General features: G+C 28.9%; 1 protein-coding gene across 1 annotated transcript; it reads right to left on the bottom strand.

The window, feature by feature from the left end:
* Window positions 1-3,605: 3,605 nt before the first annotated feature.
* LOC145836751 (porphobilinogen deaminase-like) lies at window positions 3,606-16,044 on the bottom strand. Its single transcript, XM_082944527.1, has 6 exons — window positions 15,877-16,044; window positions 11,214-11,394; window positions 9,720-9,898; window positions 6,521-6,729; window positions 5,248-5,383; window positions 3,606-3,788 (listed from the first exon to the last, which is right to left on the bottom strand). Exons 1-6 carry the CDS (start codon window positions 15,946-15,948, stop codon window positions 3,606-3,608), a joined length of 960 nt encoding a protein of 319 aa, XP_082800653.1. The 5' UTR covers window positions 15,949-16,044.
* Window positions 16,045-18,258: the final 2,214 nt, after the last annotated feature.

Here is an 18,258-nt window from a genome sequence, read left to right as displayed (position 1 = left end):
AACTATTTGTATGGATTTATAACTTGAAAAAACTATAATTTTTAAGTTGTTTTATTTCAACAAAAGAAAGTCATACTGAACATATAAGTTACTTATAGTCATACTGAACATCTTACTTGGGAACCTAAAGCCAACTTAAACTGCAAAAAACTGCTTGATGATTATATACGTAAGAAAAGAAAAAACGAAAAGGCCAAGAAAAAGGATGCTGAGAAACTGGAAAAAGAAACCGAAATGCCAAAATCTTCTGACCAAAAACAGAAGTCCGTACCAATTTCGAAACACGTTGCATTGCCACAAGATTCATGATGATTAGTATTTATACAATGAGTAATTTATTTTAATAAAAATTTAAGAATACTTAAATTGTAAATATTCTTTAAACTTAACTAAGTATGGGAGAATATTTTTGTCCAAATAAACCTTAAACTTTATCTTAAATATACATAGTTTGTTTATAATCAAGGCGCCGTAAAAATAAAAGTTCTTTCAATTGACTTCTTTACGATGCAAGTCAAAAGTATTAAAAAAAAGTTTTTCAAATAAAAGTTTTTGCTTAATTAATGTTATAATAATTAATCTAGAATGTTTTTAAATAATATACTAAAAAGAATAAAATTTTGGTTGATACTAATTAAACTTTATAAAATGTAAATAAATTTGAACATCTCTTTTTAACAATATCACATTATTTTTTAGATGAATCAAGCAGTGGCAAAAGCAAAAACGAGCTGAAAACAACTGCTACAAGAATTGAAGAAAACGTACCTAGTTCAGCTGCTAATCAAGGTTTGTACTACTTAATTGATGTTTAAAAACCCCTTAAGTTTAGAATAATTTGATATTTTAAAGATATAATCTATTTAAATTTAGTGTTTTACATTTGTCTTTATGAAATTTTATGAGTTATTTCATCATACTGCTTTAACTTCTATGTCTTTTCGAAACCTGACAAAGTTTAATTTAATGAAAAACTGATTGTAGTTGATTTTATCAGTACAAAATTAACTTAGTTGTGTAGTTTTTTAACATTACTTACTATTTTGTAGTTACTGTTTTATTTCATTGAATTATGTAAACTAAAAAAAATCTTATGTCTGAACATTATTTTAGAATTTCAGTTAACTTCGTGGTTTAAATTCAAATTTTACAGTATTGTTTGTGTGTTTGTTGAACTGTAGACACATAGTCAATTAAAAAAGTATATAAAGTAATACATAAGTTACTAAAAGCAGAATTTACTTACTGCATTACTGTTTTTAGGACAAAGAGAAGGTACTGAAAGCAACAAAAATGCTCCTGACAGTCCTGCATATGATCGTGAAACGGATCCTAATGACAATTCTTTTGATGGTTTATGTAACATACTGTGATTACACATTTGTATGGTAGTCTAGAAAATTTGTTTGAAAATGTTTACAATGTTGTATAATAGTTTAAGTGTTTTTTCATTCATAATTACCTAAGTTATTGTTTTTTATATTACTAAGTTACTAGGACTAAATATTTTTTACACCGTTGTTTCAAGTTAAACGTGGTAATAATATGTGTTTGTTTAAGCATGAACAAATAAAACTATAATACAGATTTTTTGTTATAATATATAAGTATTCAAAGCTGAGTAAACACTAAAATCTGAATCTGTCATATTGTTGGTATTAAGAACTATTAACAATTGAGTACTAGTTGGTAGAAATGATAAGTAGATAACAATATCTAACAATATTTATGAAGACAACATATTTAATATATAACTGAAGCAGCATAACGTGTTATATTATTTTTATTGCAGCTGTTACTTAAAATTGTAATCGTTGAAATGTTTCAAGTATTTTTTAAACGTTTTATTTCACTTTCGCTGAATTACAGGCCAGCATCGTTTGTTATTATAGGAGTATTGATTTCGATCAGTCCCTCTTAAGTTTATTACTAAGTCATTACCCTTGGGAGACATTTAAAACAAGTTTTAAAAAAGTTATCACAAACGTTTACTTTATTAAGTTGAAAATAAACCTTATGATCAGTTATAAATGAATGATAGGGCTGTTAGAAATAAAGTGTTCGCTATTCAACTGAACACTGAATACTAATTGATGAAAAATGGCTAATCTTAAGATCGATGAAAAGCTTAGCTTTTTTGTCTATTATCTTGAAAGTAATTTTTGATTTTTAAGTAGAAATAGCGTATATTAGCCTTAATTCACTTTTCAGCTTACGTTCAGACAGGCCTAAAATATATACAAATGTATAGTAATGTATATAAAAAGGTAGTGTTATAAAAACTTATATTGGTAATAAATATCTAATAGTGCTTGGTTAAATGTTCTTTAATTTGTTGTTTAAAATAGTAGTTTTTTCTAATTACTGTAACCTTATTATACAACCGCGGCCTGCAAGATAATTTTGCTAGAAAAATTGGCCCACAAATTATGAAAGGCTGCCGAACTCTGATCTTGTGCGTGAAAATGCGGTGTGTCTTAATGATATTTTAAGTGCCGAGTTGCGCTTTGTTATGTGTTTTCTACTATTAGTAGAGTTCTCACTTAAGACTAAACAAAACTTATAACTGTTTTGTTTTATGAAGGACCCGCAAAAGTCTACTTCCAACAAATCTAGCACATCTGGCTCAGTGAATATAGATGCTTTCAGATCCTACTATAGGTTTACAAAGATAATACTATTCAAGAATAAAAAAACTAAATTTGTACATAAGCAAAATAAAATTCGTATGTATCCTAATAGAATGTTTAATTACTACAAACAAACTAATCAAATGATTTTAAAGTCCACAAATCTAAACATGCCAATAAAGTGCAATTTATAAATTAATATTGTTATTTTTCATTATTTTTTTAATATTTTTAGCAACGAAAAGCAATTTATATAGTTTTTAAACCTAGTTTATACCTAGATGCTTGCTGGTTTAGTTGTGTCTTTTTGAGGTTTAAATGAAATATAGACGCTTTGTTTCCGTGTTAAAAATGAGTACTACACCTTTAAATTATTTGGTCCCGAACCGGATCTACTTTTTAAAACAAACTTCTATTAGTTTAAATTGTTTGTTAGATCAATACCTGGTCTGTTTTTTAAGATAAAAGACTCCATATATAAGAAAGTTTTACTTAAGAAATCTTTTTAGTTTAGATATGCCTACGAAACTGTTTTCATTTTCTACCTTATCCTACAACAAAAAAAGTATTGTATATCTTAACTCAGTTTAAAATGTCTATTTATATACGCTTTAGCTACAAAAGTTTGAAATTTTAAACACCTTCTTTTCCTTTTTATTATGATTACTTATTATAACTTATTATTACTGATTTTCCGTTTAATTACTCATTTTGACTGTAGTAATAGTAATTGGATTTTAAAACGTTAGGCTGATGCTTACACAGCTACAGCTTTATCTAAAATACTTTACACAATTAAACATTAAAAAATTACTTTCAGACATAAAATCATACTTGAAACGCATAACTTTAATTCACCAAACATTAAAACTTTACTTTTAGATACAAAACCACACTTAAAATGCGTTACTTTATTTCACTAAACACGTATTCACTAAAATTATAACTAACAAATCAACTACATTATCCTGCAGATTAAATAGTGTCGTCCACTTTCTTCTCGTTTGCCTTCCTCGCCTCGTGCAACAGCTGAGCGGCTCCCTGCTTCAAGCACTTGATGGCCACGTCCCTGCCCAGGTGGGCCGCCATCTTCAGCAGCAGCGGGTGCAGGAAGGAGTGGCACGCGGTTATCGACGAGGCCTCGCAGCACTTGTCAGACTGCAATGTACGTTGAGTTACAAAAAATAACAGTAGTAGTTGCAATAGCTTTTTTTTGTTCAAAATACAGTTAGCGGTCTGTACTACTTACAGCAGCGGTTCTTTACCTATGTGTCATGTTTTACCCCGATTGGGAATTTCATTACCAATTTTACCTCCAATATAAAAGATAGTATTTAGTTTTGAGGAAAAAAAACTAGTTTTTTGAATTAAAAGCTTATTAAATATAAAGATCGTAAAATTTAAAAAGTTTAAACTTTAAACATCAACTTACATAACTTGCTATGAAAAAAAATTACCCCCTAAAACAAGGAAATTTACCCTTAGGGTTAAATTTACCCCAAGTTAAAAATTTCTGACTTACAAGGTTGCCATAGGTCGATGTGAAAAAAAGTTTCTTACGTTTTTAAAATTTTTTAAATCAAATTCTTTACTAACCTTAACCGATTCAAAAATACGTAACCAAAGACTTTAAATTATGTTAAGTTTCACTCAAATAAGAAAAAAACAATCTTTTAATAGAGTTCTGCGAAAAAAAAAACATATAGATAATAAAATACAACAAATTAGAACTCAAATCCAAATAATCTCTCAATTTTTACATCATAAAACAACTTCTCAAAAGCTTATATTTAAGGCACATAAATGTGGCTTTCAATTCAACCTGCCATCTAATACCACACCTAGGTATTTAATATTTTGACTATGCTCAACCAAAAAACCGTTTACCTTAACACTGAAACTACATTTTCTGGATGTTAAACATCAAACACTTTGTTTTAACGTGAGATCATATAATATTTAATAATTACAAAAATCTAATTAGACCCTGAAAAAAAGATATGTTGCAAAAGCAAAATTTTTAGAAAACAACATATGCAAAATAAAGTTTTTACTGATGACAAACATTCTTATTATGAGCATCTTTTTATAAAATATCCTGACTTTTCCTGAACTTGTTTTTCAAAAACACCTTTTTTCCTTACATTTATTGACTTTTGTCTTTTTTTAATTACTTTTCCTGACTTTTCTGACTTTGTAAAAGGTAAACAATTACACTTTGCTTTTTCGAAAGCCAAATACGTTTGTTTTCCTTTTAAAAAGAAGAAACCTCTAACTATGCAGACTACAACAGACGTTTGTTGAAATACAAAAAATAATACTAAAGGTATGATTGTTGAAAAAAAAGAGGTTTCCACTTTTTAAATGGAGAACAAATAAAGTTTTCATTATTTTGAACTTTGTTTTTAGTTTCACAGATAAACTTTTGATAGAAATGAATACAAAAATTTACCCTAAAACTATTGGAGTCACTACGAGTATTAAAATAACACTAAATTATATTAGTTTTAAAAAGTAAAATTTAAATTTAAAGCAAAAATAAAAAGAAAACTTCTAGTAGTTATTAAACCTAGTTATTAAACCTTCTAGTAGTTAAAGTTAGTTAAAGTTTTTTAACCTGATTAGGTCTCAGGAACTGCGCTTCAGTCGAGATGTTGAGGTTCGCCTCGCTCTTTGTGATCACCGATTTGCTGCCGTCGTAGTTGAAAGCTCCACCGGTCAGCGATAACTTCGACCCGTCATCGGATATCTCGCTGAATAAAGTTTTTAGTCTTTAAAAATTACAAAGTAGTACTAGTTTATACATTTTTTTACATAGAGCAAGATTTCCAAAAGTGGGCCATATGGCTCCTAAAGCTACAAAGGGCTCAAACGTGAGGCCATAATTTGAAACTTACACTAGATTTACTAAAGTAGACAGTGATGAGCAAAAAAAAGGTAATATGCATATTCAAGGGTAATTTTAAAACTTGTACTAGATATTCTTGAGTTGATGGTAAATAACAAAAAAATAAGGTCTTAGGCGTACATAAGGATAATTTTGAAACTTGTACTAGACTAGGGCTTTCCAATGGGCTATATAGAAATTTAGGGGCTATAAGTTGCAAAAGGGGGTGCCATGAGACGTTAATTTGAAACTTATACTAGATATTCTAAAGTTTATGGTGAAGAGCTAAAAAAAATATCTTAGGCGTACTTAACATTAGGTTTTTGAGAGAGGGGCTATAGCCTTTTTATTTCTTCAAAAGGGGTCTTTTAGTAAAATTACCGGAACCCTGGTGGTAAGTAGTTGGAGAACTAGTTCAAATATTATAAGATTTTCATGAGAAATTGTTGTGATATACATATTATACACTAAAATATCATTACTAAATTATTAATGTTAAATTAATCATTATTAATAAGAAATGATTTTTTATTGGTGATTTAAATCGACTGATTATCAAGTCAAATAAACACATACATCCCTAAATTGAAAGTCATAATATTTCTTCTGTATTTAAAAAATTAATTAACAGTAAAAAATATACAAATAAAAACTAGTCAGAAAAAAAAGTTATAATGCACATGTAGGAAGGGTGCAATAAAATTTAGCTACAACTTTTAAAGTAATAAGCAGTCAACTTTGTTTTCTAATTTTACGAATGAAATACTAACACTAATTCAAATAAAAGAACAACAAGCCATATGCTTTATTAAACATAACAAATAACGAAAAAAAAATTAGTCAATCACAAAGGTATCACATGATCCAAAGCTGTGTTACAAGTATCATAGATCGTAGTGCATAAGTTCTTAAGCCATAAACAAAATATTATAAGTAAAATAAATAACTTAAACTTTAAAATAACATTCGTGTGTTGCACCTAACAATAAATAAGACAACTGACCTGCAAACACCCTGTGGAACGGAGCAACCTCCACCCAGCGTCTTCAGGAACGCCCTCTCGGCAACGCACCTCAACACGGTGTTCTTGCAGTGCAAACTGCTAACCAACCGTATCGTGACGTCATCGTCAGCCCTCGTTTCCACCCCCAACGCGCCCTGGCCGATGGCGTACAGGCAGGTGTCCTGATCGAGCACTTCAGAGATGCGGTCCTGTGAAGATTTTTTTTTTATTTAGACAAAGCAGTTATCTTTTGCTCTAAATAAAAAATATATGGTTAACAGTATAATATTTTTTTTGCAATTGTAGGAATAAATAGTATAGTTGGTAGTTTAGAGTTTTAAAATATTGTAAAGGCCAAACATTGAAGTCTGCTATTGAAGAACTACTCTTTGTTGAATTAAGTAAATTCAATAACAATGTAAATATATAAACTAAAGTGAGCAACAGCTTAAAAAATCTACATGTTTTTTAGGTATAAGTAAACTTAAGGTAAAACAAAGCTCAAATGATAATTTATATAGGTAACAAATATTTATTAAAAATTGAAATAAATTGGTTATACTAATAAAATTCAATTGGCCCTAACCTAAGAAAACGCTTTAAAAATAAATGATTTTTTGATAAAAACAAAAGGTAATATAATTCTAACACAACAGAAAATAACATTAAAATTAAATTCTACACATTTAAACAATTCCAATTTAACGTGAATCCCTTCTGGCTTTGTTCATATGACCAACTTGGATCTGGGGCATTGAAATATTTTAACCTACGCGGAGCAAGTGGTACTTTCTTTTCTATATAAGCAGTAGTGTGTTCTTCCTCAACATTCTTATGATCCCCATCAGCTTCATTTGTCTCATCAGTTCTGGCATCATTCGAATCATCTGAAAACATTGAAGGCGAATCAGAAGATTGATGACTTACATTATCTTCCTGTTAGCTAGGTTGATCTCGAAGCCAACAATGGAATGCCTTTGTATCAGTACTCGTTGAGATTGGGTGGTTCAACCTCAAAAACCTTCTATTCTTTCGCGTTCATCTCCGTGAACCTTCAACTCTTACCACAAATTGATCACCTGGAAGCACCTCTATAACAACTTCACTCATGTTCTATTTACGTTGATGGCTGCCGCTCTGGTTCTGCAGTAGACACCTACTGCCAACGTACAAATGTTGCAACTTCCTAGCTTTGTGTTTAGTTCCACCAAGCTCGTTCATTGCCTTGTTAAAATCTTGTTGAGAGTGTAACTTTATGATCCCTTCTCCCTTGACGCCCTGGTGGGCTTCAGCATACGCCACTTCAACAACGGGGCGAAACAATCTTTTAAGTTCTGTTAGCCTGTCCTGGACGACACATTCTCAGCAATTATTTATTTGGTTCTTGAAGCCGGACCGTATTTGGACCTGTTCCTGTCATTTAAGCTGCCACGGTCATCAAGGCCGTAGCCTCCTCTTCCGCCGACATAAACGCCATTGCGGGTCCCGTATCTGTCACCTCCCCTATCATTGTAAGAGTTTCTTGAGCGAGGTTGCTCAACAGTGATTCTCCCACCACGTATTGACTGGTTGATTGATGTCACGGATCCTGCAGAATACCATGAAGAAGCGCTCAAGGGTAAATCTTTTGCTCTAGGGTAAAGCCCATCGATGAAAACGCTTGTACCGTTGTTTGATGACAACTTTTTATCATTCAAATTTGCAACAACTTTAGAATGCTGATGAGGCAGCTGAGAACCAATTGACACTGACATAAATAATACTATTGCAGCTGACTACCTAAACCTTTGGAGACACTCCAATAACAGTAGCTCTGAAAGCACCTAAAATATTTGCTAGCAGCCCGAATTGTGATTGATACAGGAAGTAGGTCATTCTTACTAAAACCAGCATCTTGAAAGTTTTTCCATTCCCAAAGATTTTACTGTGCATCAGTATCAGCTAACGCACTAACCATAACAAACTTATTTGTGTCGTGACTGGCTGCGCCAACAAGAAAGAAATATCTGAAAGGTTTTACATTCTGAGTTCCTTTCCCTTTGAATGGATAAAACATCTTTTTACAGCGCTAGCAAAGTACATATTGGGCCTTATCCCCTACATTAAAAGATTGCTTTTTCTGCCGTTGAAACGAAGATACCACTGATACATTTTGAGAATTCTCTATTGCATGTCTGCCCATTTCCTTACTTTCATTAAAGAAAATTATCTCAAACGATGACCTAAACAAGATATCTTTAGTGATTAGAACTTCTCTTCTAATATCTTCGTCACGTACACCTGCAAGCATCACGTCTTTAATTGTTTCTTCTATATAACTTGTAACATTTTCTTTCAACGTTCAAACTCATTAACTGTAGTGAAATTACAATGTTCTCCCTTACTTCGAATACAGGTTGCAAATGTTCTAAAAGGTTCATCGTGGTTTTGTTGCAAGCTTACTAGTTCTGCTATTTTGCCACCAACTGCAACTTTTATGACCGCTACTGACTCCATCAATTTAGCCACATAATCTCCATCAACTTTGCTAACATGAGAAGTTTGTCATGCGCACATTGAAACAGTTGTATGCTTGTATTATGGCTGTTTATGTTTGAACCAACTTTGAATGCCTTTCACCTGCGAATGAAAACAAGCCATGTTTCTCGGCTGATCCCACGGTCAACTCTTGGCCTAATCAGTTGAAGTTATTTTGGCATTTATAAACTTTTTGATGAAACAGAGTTATTTTCATGCTCAATTTTCTGCAGGTCCAGAATCCTTCAAACTAACTCACATGATTCATCTGGCGTTTGGTAGCTTCATTCTTGAATTTGGCACTTTATCACAACCATAATAAGATTTTTATATGAAGAATAAGTCCTTGTTAAATTAAGTTAACTAGCAATTTAAAATATCTGAAAGAAAACAAGTATAAACATATAAACTAAAATAAGCTTAATAATTCTACAGCTATAATGTTGAACATCAATTTATGCAATTTTTTTTTCAATGTTCAAATATAAAAGATACCATATAAACAAAAACTTTTTAGTTCTATTTTTGAAAATAAAAATACCCTATTTTCCTTAAGATTCTTTTCAAAAATTCTAAATTTACATGTTTAATAAACTTTTACGCTTTTGTCTTGCTTTTAAATAGTCAGGTTGTAATGCTCATATGTCAAATTCACTGCAGCTCATTCACAAAATAATCAAACCTGCATGTTGAGCCTTTTCACGCCGGCCACGGCCAGAATCATGCAGTCGAAATCCCCAGCTTCGTCCAACTTCCTGAACCTCGTCTGCAGGTTTCCCCTGATGCTCCTGAACTTCAAGGTCGGGTGGGCGCGAGACAATTGAGCCACTCTTCTCATCGACGACGTTCCCACCACGCTTCCTGTGTTGAAAATATTTTTTTTGTGCATGATATGAAAACAAATCACTGCTTTTGTCCGAAAAACACGTTGCTCAACTAAATAGTTATCAGAAAAATGCAAGTACATGGAATTAAGTTTATTATTTAGACGCACTTTAATTAGAGATAGTACTGAAAAGTATACAGTAGACACATAGATACGCGCTTTAAGATTTACACATCTAAGTATTATACACATTACATCCTAGAAATGGGTTGTGTCAAAGTACTTTAAAGAAAATTCATAACATTATAAGGTATGGATGTTGGTACACTAAATTTATTGGTACTACTCATCATAATTAAATCGTACCTTGTTTAATTACTATTTTATAAATACTATATTCTATTTGGGACTACTTTGTATAAATCAGACATGACAGTTTGAACAATGTATTTGTTACAAAGGACCTCTTAAAGGTATTAAAAAATCTCTATTTAAAAAACATAATTACTTTTAAAAATAACTTGGAATAAATGAAACTTAAAACAATTTAATTTTAAGTTAAAATAAACTAAAAACTTTAACTAGTGTGTCCTACAAGATATTCAAAGAACTCTAAAACAATAAAATGTTCGATAAATAATATTTCTTATATTTGAACCAAAAAAATACCCTAGTATATTTACATGTAATTATAACTATACAATGTGTGTCTAATTCTTAGTTTCTAGGTCTTATCAACAAGAATCACAACAATAAATGTAACTAGAGAGAGTTATTTACTACTATGCTTGATTGCACAAGTCGAAATATGGTCATTTTGTTTACTAAAACTACATATTCATTCTTCAAAGTATGATATGCAAGTAAACGCAACAGGTTCATTACAATGTTTTAGTAAACAAGTGAAGGTAAGTGAGCAAAAACAATGATTTGTCAATAATTAGTGTGAATATACTATAACTGTTGTTTGAAAATATTAACACTTTTAGCTTGTTTAGATTGTAGTTTCGTAAAAAACTAAAGAAATTGGTCTCTAAAATTAAAGTACTAACTTTTTGCAACGTTTAAGGTAAATTAATAAGTACTTAATAAAGTAGCCTGTTAAAATTTTTGTTATAAAAAGTAATTTTTTTTTATAGATAAAATTTAAGTTTTTTCCTAACTCAATTAAAATTGGTGTATTTATACTAATTCGCTTTATAATAAAACCTTACTTAAAATAACGAAAAGTAAAACCAATACAGTGTCCAAGAAGAAAAAAAGAACAGAATTAACACATTTAGAAAATAAATACGCAGCAACAATTTAGTTTTTACCTGCAGTTTAGTAACAATTAATTCAACAACCCACCTGGATCCAGTTCGGAAAGCTTCTTCACCTTCTTGTCTTTCCTCATGATGACGCAATCGAAGGGGTTTTCCCGCTCGCACACCGCGGAAATGGTGAGGCCGTCGGGCAGGGTGGAGGGCATGTCCTTGAGCGAGTTGACCACGATGTCCACCTTGCCGTCCGTCAGCGCGTCTTCCAGCTCCTGTGTGTTTGCAATATTTTGATTTTATTTTATCATTATATTCTACAGTAGGAAAAAGTTGTTTGTTTTTCAATTCATCTAAAAACAGTCTTCAAACTCGCGAAAATTGTTTTTGCTTTGAAAAAAAACTTCGGTTGTATACCTTTTTTTGTGCAGCAATAATAAAAAATAGTAAAATCTTTCCACCCCTTCGAGCTCCTGGAGATATTTAAATTTACAAAACTTAATTTCTGTTTTCTGACTGTTTCAACTAAATTTTTTAAAGGTCAGTCAATTGTTATTTACTATTCAGTTTATTAATAACCAATCTTAAAGTTCTCGTAAAAAAGTTGGTAGTGAGTTACTTTTAGTAAATTAAATTCGGTCACAGACTTTTTCCAATGCAACAATAAATGTATTCAGAGTTGATTTTTAACTTAATCTGCTGCTTTATATACAATACTTTATTAACCGAAACACATTAAAAGTAAATTTCCTGAAATTAAAAGATTCATATGTAACTATATAACATTATATGATAGAATAATAAATTTAGTTCTCATGTAGTCAATATTTAACAGTTCTAAAGCTTATTTAAATAAAATTTAAAACTTTCTTTTCTTATTCATAGTTTGATACATTTTGTTTTTGCTCTTAACATTTGAAACTATTGAAAATATGTTATATTGTGTTTTAACTAAATACTACAACATTTTAAACTTGAAATTTTGATAAAAAAAATTGTTATTTTATAAGTCTTTATTTATCAAAAAAATTTTTGTTTGATAAATAAGTAACTATCAAGCAACTAAAAATTCAACAGTGGTTTAAATTTTTTTACAATTTTTTTTTTTGAATTTTTTTTTAAATATCAAAAACGTAAAAAACATAAACAAATTTCATTTATTAATACAAAAGTATATCAAAAACCTATATCAATAAATTATTATTATTAGTTAACAAGGCTCTAAAACTATTAAAAGTGATGTCTTAATTGAAAATGTAATATCTTAGAAAACAGACCTTGTACGACGGCTAAAAAAGAAATTCAAGCTGCCACTATTATAAAAAAAGTTTTTGCTGAAAAGAAAATCAAAATGAGTGTTAATCATAAGTAGACAGAACTTGACTTCTTTGTTTTAAAATTGATTTTTTAAATTTCTCTTTTAAGTATTTAAGAAGTTATGTAAGTCTAAATCCAACCAGTGTTTGCCTTTTACAGAGTAAAAAATACTCAAAACTCTTCATTGATTTTAATAAAAATTTCCTTGCAGAAAGTTACCAAAAAGTACCCGAAATTCTTATCTAGAAATTCTTTGAAAAAAAAATCTTTATTATTTATATAAAAAACAAGGTGTGTTATTATAAAACTAAACTTTTTATACCTTATTTTTTTAATTCATACTTTATTATATTAATACACAGGGTTCGTGCGCGAAATTTTTTTCATTTAGCCTGACTGAGACCAATTTAGCCTGACATTTTTTCAAAGTAAGTAAAATCCCCTTTATAAGTCATTTTAGGTATTGGGGGGTCTTGATTAGTACCATTGTAGTCTCCGACTTCAACCAGCTTTATCTCAAAAATACTTTGAGCTTTAAAATCTGTAAAAAGCAACTCTTAGCTTAGTTACAACTCAATAAAATTGTGAAAAAGGTGATTGACCCCTTATGCCCTTAACATAACTAATTCAGTGATAAATTTTAAAATAAGTGTTATATCTAATCTATTACTAGTGTAAAATTTTAATATATATTACTAAACACAATTGTTCAATTTAATTAAGCACTAATTGAAAACATTATAACTAGAAGATTTATAATAAAACAATGTGCATTGTCGCGTTTTGTTAAAATTTAAAATGAAACTCTTACACGAGTATTATTATATATTACAGTATTTTGACTAATACTTAAAATTGATACATAAATATAAATCCTAAACTTTAAATAAATACAGTATTTGTTGATGTCATATCAGATTTTAAAAGCTTACACTTAAATAAAATAAAAAAATTTAATATTTTGTTCTTGTAAAGAAAAATGAATTGTACCTAAAATTTGTACTCCCACAAAATTTAGTACTTATATCTTAAAGCAAAGTTTTGTTGTTGTGAATATCTCTAAAAACTTAAAACAAACAGTAAAATATATCAATAAGCTGTAAAGAGTTTTAATCTAAAAAGTATTTGGTATAAAGCCTTTAATTTAGAATTAAAACAGTTCAACCAATCAAGCTCTGAAAAACATAGCTGATGTAAACAATTTTAAACAAACAGCTAAGTTGTTGAACTACACTGTAATGTTTAAATTGTATTTTTTTTATGAATTTTCATAACTATGACGTATATAATCTACTCAAAACAAAATAATGAAGATTCTTAAATTTTTTTTAGAGATTCAACAAAAGCTTTTATTTTTACAAATACTGACTGATTTTGTCTTAAATAACTAAATCTTTATTTAGAAATAAATTCACATCCCAATTTGATCTTAAAAAGATTTCTCAATTTTTTTAATTAAAAATTTTTAAGCATTTGAACTGAGAAAAACTGAGATTCTTAAATTTATAAATAAAAAACTGATTTAGCCTGACGTTTTTCAACTTTTTTCAAAAAAACTTATTTAGCCTGACTTAGCCTGATTTAGCCTGACGCGCACGAACCCTGTAACATATTTAAAAAATAAACAGTAAATTGTCCTCAAAATATTGCTTGTTAAACTTAAAAAAATAGTTATACACCTATAGATATAAATTTTGTAAATTGTTTATAGATTTCCGGTCAAGTGTGCTTTATCAGTCACTTTAACGGTCAATGTCCGCTTGCCGAGACCACTGTGCCTTGTTGTATTTTACAAAAGATTAAAATGCACCAATTCTATTAACCATAATAAAAATTTAACAAACCGTTTTTTTCTAAGAGCCTTGTTGACTTTTATTTTCAATTTATTGTCAAACGCTGGATCAAGGCATCAAAACCTGGGTCACTTAAACTTAAAGACACACGAATAAGGAAAAAATAAAAATAAACACTGTTCATTAAGTACAAAAGCTATAGATAAACATAAATAAACTTAATCTTAAAAACAAGCAAACTATATACTAAATGTTATATGTAGTAAAAATAATTATCATAGAAAATATCACATATATGGTAGGGACAATAGTAAAGTACATCAAAATTTAATCTTTGAAAACAAAAATTACAAAACTTACAAGCTTAAAACCCTAAGGAAATTATCAAATTATTATAAAAAGCCTTAAAAACACTTAATGAAACTTTAAAAAAGGAACTAACACTAATAGAGTAAAAGCGTTGCTAAAAAATTAAAACAGGTTACAAAATAAATCAGGTCATATCAACTTAATCAGTGATAGTTAAAATTAAAACAAAACTGTCTACTGATAAAATTTTTATTTTAATCATTTTCCAAAATAAATGTAGTTAATGTTTTTATATGTTACTATTTATTTTAGGAGACTATTCCGTATTTTAACTGAACGATTAACGAAAGAGTAATGCTAAACATCATTATTGAAATGATGTTTGGATGTATTTTTTTTTTTTCAACCTCAAAAAGTAGTTCTTTTTTTCAGGTTAAAAAGGCTTTGTAAACTAAATTCAGTTTTAACGCTAACTAGCTTAAAAAATTAATGAGGTAAAGCTAGAGTCTTTCGAACTCTAGCTAGAAAATAAATATTAAGTTTTGATAATCTATCGTGGTAGGACAAAAAGAAAACATTGAGGCGATTGAAGATTTTTTAAGCATGCTTTGTTTTAACTTGTTCTAGATAGTCATTTTATATTTTGAAGGTAGAAAACAAATCTTAACTTAAAAAAAATTTAAACTTAAAACAAATCAAAACTTAAAACAAATGTGTACCACATACATATTTTTAAAAATATGGTTCTATAAGTATATTTAAAACTTTTTGATATTTAGAAGATGCAGTTTTAGAATTGCAATCACCGTGTTAAATCAATTTGAAATTTTCAGAAATTAAAATCAAAATCTATAAAAACTTTAGATTGGGAAATGTTTTTATGTTTAATTTTAAGGCAGTACATGTTAAAGTTTTTTTGTGACTATTTTAAACACACAACTTACAAAAGTTCAAATTTAACTTATTTACGTTTTGCCAATTGTAAACATGATATAAAACAATTGTATAATGTTTTTAGTTTGGCTAAATACTTTTGTATTGTCTGTAAAGGAAGGATTACTTTTTTTTAATGTTTAAACTTATGAGTGATAGCTGTATTTAAGTTAAAAAAAATTAAAGTCTAAGAGTGTTATAATAACAAGTATTACAGTATGTAAAGGTACAAAACTTTAAACCTTTTCAAACTACACTAAATACCATTTTTCAAAAAACCTTGGTAAACAAGTTCATTTCGCCACTTTTTTAAAAGTTCAAAACTCAATGATTATTAACCATCACTTTATAAAGTTATAAACAAAACACAATTAAAACATTTTCTAAAACATCAACTCCACATACCTTGGTGAACAAGTTCTTCTCCCCCGTTTTGCTCAGCGCCTTGTTGAGTATCTTGTCGCCTTTGGTCTTCATCTGCACCACTTCGATGTTGAGACCCGGGTTCTTCTCCAACAACTTCGCCTTCACCCATTCAGTTTGTATCACGGCCAGTATGGAGTCTCGGGTGCCGATCTTGTAAGTTTTGGTCTGTACAACTTGCGCAGCGTCCATAATTTATTTGTGAAACAAAGCTGAAATGATTTTCAAGAAACTTATCTCGTTGTAAATTCAATTCTAGTTACACTTTTATAAAATAAAACAACACCTTAAGGTAGCAGACTTAATTGACAAAGCTCAAAAGTACAAATTTTTGTTAAGTTTGGGTAAAACGAAATACTGTGCTTAAATCTAGCTAAAGCCACATTAGACCCTTTCAAACTAAACTAAAAGTAAGGTTTTTTATCAAGGACAACGACTTTGTCGAAAATTGGAGCAGATGCTTTTTCAAAAAAAAAAAATGTAGTATTATAAAGCTGTAAAGATTATTACTTTTTAAATAAAATTTTATTTGATATAAATATTTCGGAATTGAGTTTTATTTATCATATTAATACCTTTTTTTTTAAGATCAAACTAAGGGTTTTTAAAATAGTTGTAAATTATCTTAAGCCAAAAAAAAAAACAACTGTCGCCACTGGTATTAATTTATTTCAAGGTTTTGAAGAAAATCAATGAATGAACACCAACAAAAATAAGATTTTATCGTAGCCTATAAATTTGGAACGGGACAAATATCCGCGATGACAATTTAGCACCAAGGGTCAAATACTATCAAACGAAAACTTTTGCACAAAGGGACATTAGTGCATAAAGGGTCACTTTTGAACAAGAGGTCTATTTTGCACAAAGAGTAAACTTTGTACAAGGGTCATTTTTGAACAAGAGTAAAAACCTTAGAGAATATGAGAAAATAATCAAGAAAAAACAAAAAAAAGTACAAAAACAAAAAAGACGAAAGAAAAAAGATACCGATCGAGGGTATAGGTTAGGGGAAACAGTGATAATTAATTAAAAAGAGAAAAAAAAAAACAAAGTAAAAATTGTCTACTAAATAGAAGAAAATATAAAAAGAAAAAAAAATTTTAAAGAAATCAAAAAAAAAAAACTACGGAGGGTAAGGGTTTAGGGGTAACAGTGATAAAAAAAAAACTATAATATAAAAATTAATAAAAATAAATTAAATAAAAACAAAATTAACCCATGCAAAAGTGTCATTGAGCAAAAGTGACCCCTCGGCCCTCGTGCAAAATTGACGCTGTGCAAAAATGTCTTCATACAATATTGTCCCTGCGTACATACTTTACACCTACTCCTACATACTAAAGCTAAATATTTCTAATGATGAGCTAAACATATGCAGTTTCAGAGCAGAATTTAGCATGCTTCAGTGGTTTTCTCTTGAAATTTCTCTTTTTCTATATTCAAAAAGCACTCGAATAGAACCATATGAAGCTCATCATTTTTCTTAGTAGTACTTTATTTTAAACTTCTTTGTCCTAAAAATTTTCTTGCAATTTTGGATTTTTATAAGTTTTTTTAGGTATGGGTAGTTGAATCGTCTAAAATCGTATTTAAAAAAAAGTGTATTCATTTATAAGAAAACTTCACAGTAAAAGTCTTGGCTATTAATACTTAAAATACTATACACATTTAAGGATCTTTATTTGTTAGGTTATCACAACCTTTACAGGATTAAGGACCTAAAATTATACAAAAAAATGCTATTTTTTTCAAGTTGCTTAAAAAAATGTTATAAAAATTTTGCTAAACTAAAAAAAATATCTATTCAAAGCAATAAAAACTAGCTAAAATCTTCTATGTAGAAGTATTTTCAAGACTATTTGTCTTTAAAGATATAATTTAGATAATAATTTATAAACATCTAAACTATTTGAGTAAAACATTTTTTTTTGTTTTTTTAAGATTGTACTATTTCTGCTAATTCTTTTTTAAAAATAAAAAAATCCTGAAAATAAATTTAAGAAACACCTGAAAAAGTTTTAAGTTCTTTAATTAAACAAAACTTTGTCAAATAAAAAAGTAAAAATTTTAAGGCAAGTTTTTGAAATATTAAGTTTTAAATTTTTTTGAAATGTTTTTTTGATACTTTCCAAAACAATTAACTATATTAAGCATCTTATTAAAATTTAAAAGTTTTATCAACTTCTTAAAACAATTTTGAACTTAACTATGACTTTATCAACTTTTGTTAGTAAATAATTCAACTAGACCTAATATTCAAATTAAAAAATTAACAAAAGCTTGGGTATTGTTTATTTGTTAGCATTGCTTAATAAAAATATCCCGCCTAAATATGATACATGTTCTCCTTAGTTAATTAAA

Source organism: Thalia democratica, chromosome 5, assembly GCF_965202585.1.
Source record: "Thalia democratica chromosome 5, ktThaDemo2.hap1.1, whole genome shotgun sequence".
Lineage (NCBI taxonomy): Eukaryota > Metazoa > Chordata > Thaliacea > Salpida > Salpidae > Thalia > Thalia democratica.
This window is presented reverse-complemented; position numbering and strand designations above follow the sequence as displayed.